General features: G+C 44.1%; 1 protein-coding gene across 1 annotated transcript; it reads left to right on the top strand.

Moving 5' to 3' along the window:
- Positions 1-983: 983 nt before the first annotated feature.
- Positions 984-1,386, top strand: PEX2_070540 (CVNH domain-containing protein; the record flags this gene model as incomplete). The annotated part of the gene is made up of 2 exons (XM_016744325.1): positions 984-1,116; positions 1,199-1,386. 2 exons carry the CDS (start codon positions 984-986, stop codon positions 1,384-1,386), a joined length of 321 nt encoding a protein of 106 aa, XP_016596997.1.
- Positions 1,387-9,170: the final 7,784 nt, after the last annotated feature.

The raw sequence follows: 9,170 nt of genomic DNA on the forward strand, positions 1-9,170 counted from the left end.
GTCTTCCCAAATCCTCTTTCAAAAGTTCCTAGAATCGAAAAAAAACAAACATTTCGGACCTTGATGTGTTGTCCTTGACAATGATCCACCTGATCCTTGCCCCTCCAAAAGACCCCTCCAAGTCACAGGGCTAGCCTTATTCAGCCACAGGTCCCCTCAACGCCACTGGTTGTGAATAACCCCTCCTCAATATCGAGTCTGCCAAGAACTGACAACATGAGGCTGCATCCCCAAATTGTCTTGGCACTGTATGAGCCCCGGTCAACTGCATCGTTCGCATTAGGCACCAGCATTTCTCCTCGGTCGGTTCGATACCCATTAACCGTGTGTGGCCCATGTCCTGTGGCTGTTTCCTAAGGCTGTCACGGAATCGTGCATCCTTGGCACGCATGCAAAGTGCAACATCAGAATATGTCGCTGCGAATCCTGTGGCTGGGGACCGTGGGAGGTGTCGCCATGCGCCACGATAACTGGACATCAAGTTCAGGTGTTCTCTACGCCTTCGCGCCGAATATCCCGCCGAATATCCCGCCAAGACGACAGCCTCGGATGTTCACCGTCTGATCCACCCACTGACGTGTACAGGCGCAGTGGATGCTTCCGTTCGGTCCTCTCCACAGCACCCTACAGACTAACTCGCTAGGTTTCTTTGTCTTTTGAAGAGATCCCCGTTTATACCAAGTAGGATCTCCCCGCTTTGCCAATGTCGGTCATCCCAATGAATGCCCCACCTCAGCCAGCTGCCATGGCGCAATCGAAATGCAGTGCGACGAATTAGTCCGGGACATGTGTCGGACAAGAACCGGGGGGTTGCTGCACGATTCCTTGTGTTAGTCCAGATCGCGATTCGGGGCGTATTGGCCGAGCAAGATGGGGTATATAAGGAGAGTCCTATCCCCCTCCGTCTACTTCCGCCATCCAGGAAGTTTATGATACATAGTCTCTACACTCTACTTTGCATTCTTCTCTCCCAAATCGAAAATATGAGCTTCCACGAGTCTGCTTCCCACATCGAGCTTGAGGATGGCCACATCCTCAAGGCCGTTCTCCGCAACGAGGATGGTGATGAGCAAGAGTCTAGCATCGATCTCAATGATCACATCGGAAACGACAATGGTATGTTTCTAGTCTGCATCAGCATTCTTTACCTTCTAGCATAACCCCGCATCAATGAAATCGGTCTGACTCATTTATTTAGGACACTTCCACTGGGACGGCGGTGACTTCCACTCCAGTGCCGATGATGTGCGATTCGACCGCGAAGGTGACGACGGTGTCCCTGTTCTGCGCGCTGTCTTGCGCGACGTCGATGGCGAGGAACACAACGCGGATATCAACCTCGCTGAGCGCATTGGAAACGATAATGGACACTTGGTCTTCAACTAGTGGGCTTAGAGAGCTCTGAGCCCTGGGGACTGGGCATGTCATTCTTGTTATTGTCTGGTACAATTGGATACACATGACACATCTCCAACAAGTTTCCACTGTTGTTACTGGTATTATGATTTATGGTAGATTATTTGGTTTCTGTGGTATCAATTTCTTATTATATATGGCCTCTATCCTTCCAGCACATGTTGGCGATGTAGTGTAAAGTCTTTTCAAGTGTCTTTCCAAATATGTTTTGGGATATCTTTGATATTTCCTCTTGCTAGATATCTTCCCAACGTTTTTACTTGCCCAGATGGAGTTATATAAAGCTTCCCCAATCAGTCCCCTTGTTTCTTCCTTGTTCCCTAACTTCCTCTATCACTTCCTACTTTTTTATACCTGCTCATATTCCTCTTCCATTTACTTTCCGGCGAAGAACTACTTTCTGGCTTTTGAAATAGCATGTTCTCTAGGTTCATTCCCTACTTGACATTCGAGTTGCCTTTCGTTTTGCGGTCTTTCCACATCCTAATTTAAGCCGCCTGAACAACCTATCGCTGGCCTTTGATCTCATTATATTCCAGTTCCATCGCCTGCCAACGGTCAGACCATTCGCTCTTTTTTGTCGCGCCTTCCGCTCTAGTACTTCAAGTGGGACACAAATTACCATCAAGAACCTCCTCTTGCTCGCCGTTGACATCGCAACCTCACCTCACCCGCCTGCATCCGTCCTGCCAGCAAACATCCAAGCCGAACGGACATGGGGGTACCGCCCAATGAACCGGAAGGGCGAGATATAGAAGATTCGCGGGAAGTCCGAAACAAGATGATATCCCCCTCACCGTTGTTATCGTGAAAGCCAAACTTCAGGAGCATAAATCAGCCAGCCTTTCACAGGCCTGTAAGTAAAAGCTTAACCCCCCAATGAGACCTTTGCTGTGATATAATAGGAAGTTAGCCCATTAGCAATAGATATCGCATCAATATCAACAAGGAGAATCGTCTATGCACTGGTGGCAGACGCTAGAGACTTTTGGTTCCTTACGGTCTCTCACGACTCAGAGCCCGGAGATAAGCTGGTCAAAATCATTGTATTGAGCTATATCCTAGATGAATAGGTAGTCGAGGAGATTAAAGATGACCAGGAGTTCGAAGACGAGCTCCACTACTTGGTAAAATGGTGCGGCTGGTCCTCGGAATATAACCAATGGGTTCCCGAGAGCGCAATGGCAAATGCTCATAGAATCATGGCCAAATACAAAAGGACGTAGTAAAAAAGTCAAAAGTGAATTAGGTAGCCCACTGACTATATACGGTAACGGTGCCGAAACTATAGAGACATCACAACGGATCGGAACCGCCTTACCACGGCCCGAGCATAGGAAAAGGAAAAGGAACCCGATTTAATATATTTCTATTGATACACTCCCTCCGAAACCCCAACGGACCGCTCATAACTTCCAATCAAATGGGAAGTAACCCATATATACTGCTAGTGCAATCAAAATATCAGGGTTAGTGACGTGGGTAGCGATTGCAGCTTAAGGGTGGGGTTGAAAGCCACTACGGCTCCATGCCAGGCGTAAACCGATTCCTCTGAGCCCACGAGTCAGCACCGAGCTGAAGCGTTAACTGCTAAGTGATCCCAAGGATGGTAGACAGCAGGAGTGTCACGAACCAAAGTGGAACGGCGGTCGGAGACCCATTGGATGTAAGAGTTATGGACGGCCTAAGAAGCGCACGAAATGTCAGCGAATAGGCCACGACCTAAGGTGGAATCTAGAGTAACTCACAAGTGGAACGCGCGTGCTAGTGAGGTGGTGGAGGTGTTTATGAATCTTCAGAAGGTTGTCAAAACTGGCAACAAGATCATGAACCGCGTCCGAGACGGCCACGTTAAAGTCCTAAGGCAAGGAAAATTCAAGGGGATCTCCATAGTTAGTGAGCCAGAAGTGCTCGGCCTATGCGATAAGAGAGAGTAGTTCGAACCGGTTGCTATCCATGCCTTAAGGTGACTAAATACCAAACAATGTGAGCACGTATAGCGGAAAAAACCCTCTTAAATTGACACTGAGCACTCACCGACTCACAAACCTTATGATGCTTAGCAAAATGAGCATAAGATTTCGAGTTAGGGGAGTCCAAGATACACCCCACGCTGAAGGGTAGGCTGACCCCCCTCAGGCTAGGACTCCTAGTCCCGATTGGCAACGTGAAGACAGCACATGCACCAAGTGGTCTTTCGTAGGATCGGGATCAACAACTTCTTACGACGGTTGCCGGGGGAGTCTGCAACCTTAGGCAAGAAGCTTAGTAGTATAGAGGAAGATTGAAGAGAAGACGATAGAATAAAAGGGGTAGTAGCAAAAGTACTATACAGGAGCATTACATACTAGCTGTTTTATTTAAAAAAGTAAATATAGAAATGAGAGAGAAATTTTGGCATGGACCTCCGTAGATAAAGCAGGTGGGTGTAGTATTCCGCAAACCCCATTTTTGGGTCGAGACCTTTGACCCAAAACCCGACTCAGACTGGGTTGGGTCTGGGTTTTACTGGGTCGTGTGGAAGACTAAGGTGCCCTGACCCACTACAGGCATCAAGCATTTTGTTTAGATCCACATTGGCTTCGAGCCCTCAGCTGCTCCACTTCTCCCCGTCTCTAGGTCACAGCATTCTCTCGTCCTCTATAGCCCACGTTCAATACTAACCTGTATTTAACGTGTCTTCCTCTTAAGGCAGACTGATAGTAAAATCATGGTCGACATGGTAGGGGGTCTATAAGTCACAGACTTCTGAATCTAAGCGCAAAAAAAAAAAAAGCTTTGGTGTTTCACTTGATATTTCGTCCTTAATACTACCTACATGCTGTAGTGGGGAACCCCTTATTACTTGATATCACGGATGAAACCGGATGAGGCTCTTCCGACCTGTATCGTAACACCTGATTTTCGATACACTGGTATGCTAGGCACGGGTAGTATATCTAGCACCTCGAAGATAGTATTAAATATCACGCTTCTATACCTCTCTCTTATGTATATATGGGTGGTTGCCTATGGGTCTCTCGTACATCCTGCGTTAGCTCGTGTTGTTGTTTTGTGTTGCTAAACCAACCCGCATATCTTCGAGTGTGCTGCTAACGCGCGTTCCCTTCTTTAATGTGCGTAAGTGGGTTATCTGGAATATGCATGCCGGATACTCCGGATCCTATAGACCGCAGATATCCTTTACTCTTTCCTGCCACCTCATAGTAACCGTCTCAATAGAGACTAGCTAGACGGGTATAAGTTCGGGGAGCGATCCCCTCATTTCTTCTTTTCTTTCTCACCTTTCAGCGTCTCTCCTTTTCACTGAAAAATAAACCAAAAAAAAAATTACTGAACCTTAACGACATCATGAGCGACTCCAACGTCTGTGACAAGTGTGGCGCGAGGCGCCGTGACGAAAGCAGAGATTTTCAACGTTTTGTGACTAAATCAGTCATCGGGTTTATCACTATGACTGTGTGCTTCGTACTGCTGAGGCTATTCTTCCCAGGTGCTCTTGCGCAGCCTATGATTAGTCAACATGATGTTACGTTACTCGCTATGGGTGATTATACCGATCGGCTGACCGGCGTTGATTTCACACTCTACACACTCGATGCCTCTATGAACGAATAGGACGCTCTACAGAACTATTACAACGTCCTCGTCAATCAAACCAGTCTGTCCGACAGAAGCTGGTATGACTGTAACTACCCCGGTGGTGGCATCAGACTTGCGTGCTGCGGTACGGCGCATGGGATTGGCAACTTCGTCTCTGCGGTCGGCTCCGGCTGAGCCTGGGGATAAATTGTTGCTCTGCTCAAGGCGATCAATTCCGGCAGCAGACTCGATAAGAAGACGCGTTCTGCGTGTATCACTCGGGACAACAGCAATCTATGTGTGTCGTGGGCGACCTACGCGAGGAGCAAGATGACCAGCACCGAAGAGACAGAAATATCAACCTTCTCTAAGGAGTGCGGATTGAAAGGCTACAGCTCGGAATTCAAAGCCGTTCTCACGAATGGCGATCTCTTATACGTGTGCGTTAGCAACAGGGCTAAGGGGTGCGGCGACAGTCTGTAGCTGAACGTTGCTCGCGGAATTGTGCGCAGCTAGAAGGGTATTAGCAACGGTTGTCATGACTAGCTGTGCGTGCGACGGGGGAGGGAGTTATCTTCTCGGTCTGAGCGGATGCTAGTCTAGGACAGGATATGGGAGGATGTGTGAAGATGGGTTGAGGAGTGTGCGCGGTTTTCAACGTGAAGGGAGGGAAGATGTAAACAGGAAAAAGAAGTGAAAGAGGAGCAATTACCAGAAAATCATGGCGAAGGAAGGGAATTCTGTATATACAGATACCAGTATGCAGATGTACAGGTAACAGAGTCGAAAGTGACAGACTGCCCTACCAGCATGAACTATCGTATGTTTTGGTCCACCCGTGGTATCCTCTCACCATAGATGTCAACATAGTACGCCCTGACCTTAGAAGTTGACTGAAATATCGTTGAAAATCGCTCTATCCGCTTATATCACAAGATTATTAACCAGTATAGACGAAGAAGATGACCAACATAACGGGCATTTTATTAAACCATGCATACGCTAAGAGGGCATCGTATGTGATGACACACCGAGCCCGTAATCCGAGAGCCAAAGGTGCAAAGTCCAATCGAAGGTCTCGGGGAACAAAAGACGGATGGAATTACAGGGGCCAGCCATCAACATATCTAGTTGACGGAGAAATATAGTCTCCATGTAGTTGCTGATAAAGCCGTAGTTGCACTGCAGGTCACGCATGTACATCAACGGTTGAGCCAGTAAGTGCCTCAACCTGGCTTCGTCATCCGCCGATGGAACATATGTTCTAGCACCCACGGAACTTTGATCTTGCCCACAACTTTCAAAGATCCTTGTTCGTCCATGCAAACGACATCAGGCGTATGTGGGTAGTTACATCCTACACACTCAACATCGCTGAAACATCCTTCAATGCCTTAGGCATGAAGTGCTGCCTCAAGAACGTTGCCAACTGACTGAAAGAACCGAGCCTTCACCCCTGTTCATTGCCGACACGTACACACTCAATAGCCGGGTTTGAGACATCCTGCCGAGTGTACGCAACGGCCACAGAGGTGTCTAGTGTTCAGAGTCATAGGTGTTTATAATAATGGTCGTGAAGCTTGACCACTCTTGAACCGGACCAACTGATTGAAGGGAGTGAAGGAAGCCCGATCGTGTCGTAGATGGCAGTTGAATTCTGGTGCGATAAATCCCAGCGTTGCATGTAGGATAAGGAAACCCGATCGCTGTGTATTGAGGGATTTTCCATGACGGAATCCAGGCTCAAATGTGGCAAAGCACGAGCTAACTCTCTGTGCCGGTTCCATTTTCGAGAAACTTGAAGCGTAAGAAGAGTTCATGGGAGTCGAATTAGGAGCGGTAATGGTTCGATCAGGAGGTGTCTGGGCTCGACTTTGCGAGTCACCTTTAGTAAACATGCAATGTTTAGCTTCAATTCATTAGGTGAGGACGTACAATATACTCACAGTGTGTCCCCGCAGTACGGCATACTGTTATGTATTTGGATCATCCACGAGTCTGTGCCTTGCAGGGCGGTATAAGAAGGACACAGTGAAGTGAAAATGAGTGAAAGTGAGGTGAAGTGAAGTGAAAGTGAAGTGAAGTCGAAGTAAGTCAAAGTGGACAATATGGTCAATTGATATAGTAAAACCTTGGAAGGGTCGCACCTTCCCATAAGGGAATGATAGTGTCTACTATATTTGATCTAAACACTAAATCTCACATGGGAATTTCCTGCTAGCTCAATAATTTGTTTATTGCAATATGCCCTGGAGTATTGGAAGTATGATATACCTAATTAATGTGTGGGCACCTTGGCCAGGTGTTTGTTAAATTTAATCGAAACATCAGATTTTCAAATGAAATCTCTTAACCGGCCCCTGTAATTTTTTTTCAAAAAATACGGACCCTCGCAAGCGAGGGTCCGCCACCCACATGCAACATACCACCCATATATAACTTTTTTATACATTTTACTACAACTACTATTTACTATACCACCATATAGCTAATTAATTAATTAAAAATAAGAAATAAATTAATTAGCCATTTTACTATTAGTATACAAATTCAATTTAATCCCCCCTGCGTTTCTTGGCTCTTCCATGCTTCCTAATTTCAACCAACACCTTCTTCCACTTACGCTTGGTTTTTTCTTGATCGGCCTGCTCGCTCAATTTATACTCCTTTCTCTTTATCTCTTTGACTTAGCTTGAATTAATAATACCGGTAATACGTAAATGACGACGAGATATATTATACCGGGCGTAGCGAGCCCCTATAATAGCTTGTGTTTTGTTAAATTCCCGCTGCAATTAGAGAGCTAATATAGCTTACGCCTTAATACCCTTTACAAGCTTAGCTAGCGTATCTTTAAAGCGCTAAGTAGTAGGATCATATTAGTTTAGGCGGTAACTAATCCTTTTTACTTTCTTAGCGGTTTTAGGTGTACTAAACTCGGTATTTTATAATATTATTAATAGTATATTCGACTAGGGTATATTATTATAATATAGATAATATAACTCTAATTTATCGGTAATAAGCTTAGAATTAATAGGCTAAAGGCTAGTTAATTTAAACTTAAGCTTAATAGTATATAGCCGGAAGGTTTTTTGCCTAATTTCGCTAATTAAATATAGGAATTTATCCTTTAAGAATTTATAGTATCTAGTTATTATAGCTGCCTTAACTACCTTATTATACTAATACTTATATATACTAAATATATTAATATTAAGAGGTTAAAGTATATAGCTTATATATAAAAGTAAGAAGAATAAGATAATATTATTCTTCTTATAAAATTTAATAAATTAGTATATTAAATAGGATCTAAAATAATCATATAAAACGAGTCTCTTTCTACTAAGTATATAGCTAATTATCTACTTATAGAATAACTAAATCTACTAAAATACTAGTATATTATTAATATAATTAGTATTAGTTATAGCTATATATTTATTATCCTTAATAGTATTAAACTAGTATAGTAATACTTACTTTACACTTAAAATAATAAGTAGTAGGTATATAAAACTATTAGCTAAAACAGCCTCTAAAACTATAACTAATTCTTAGTTAGTAACTAAGCTATTAAATAGCTTCTTTTTTAGATACCTAGTAATAATAAATTAATCTTATCTAATACCAATTTAGAAGCTAGTTTTATTAAAATTATAGATATCTTATTAGTGTATACTATACTCAGTCACCATATATCAATAGTCTTAAAACCACCTTTTAATAACCAATTTATCAAGAGCTATACTTCTCTCTATATCTAGAGCTCGCCGGCATCTAATATATATTACAGACCTATCTATCACCAACCAGTGGTGACCCACAAGGCACACTGATAGGCCACCGAGAGCCAACTAAAGAGATCAGTCATTACTCACGTATAGTACGATAGTAGAAATAGGCCGGCTAGAAGGTAGCTACTTTCGGCCTACGATTAGCAAATAGCAATTCTACTCTATAAGAACTTAGAGTACTCCTAACCGCCTAGATTATATAACTATAACTCCCTATTAATACTAAGTAGGAGTAGGAAGTCACTATAACTCCGGTAGATATACCCCTAGGGGGTATATCCTAGGGAGTAGGAACGAAGGATATATAAGGACACTCTTATATATACTTAGTAGACCTGGCAGTGACCCTCCGGGTGGTCCATGACCTTGGAC

This window comes from Penicillium expansum (assembly GCF_000769745.1).
Source record: "Penicillium expansum strain MD-8 chromosome Unknown contig230, whole genome shotgun sequence".
Taxonomy (NCBI): domain Eukaryota; kingdom Fungi; phylum Ascomycota; class Eurotiomycetes; order Eurotiales; family Aspergillaceae; genus Penicillium; species Penicillium expansum.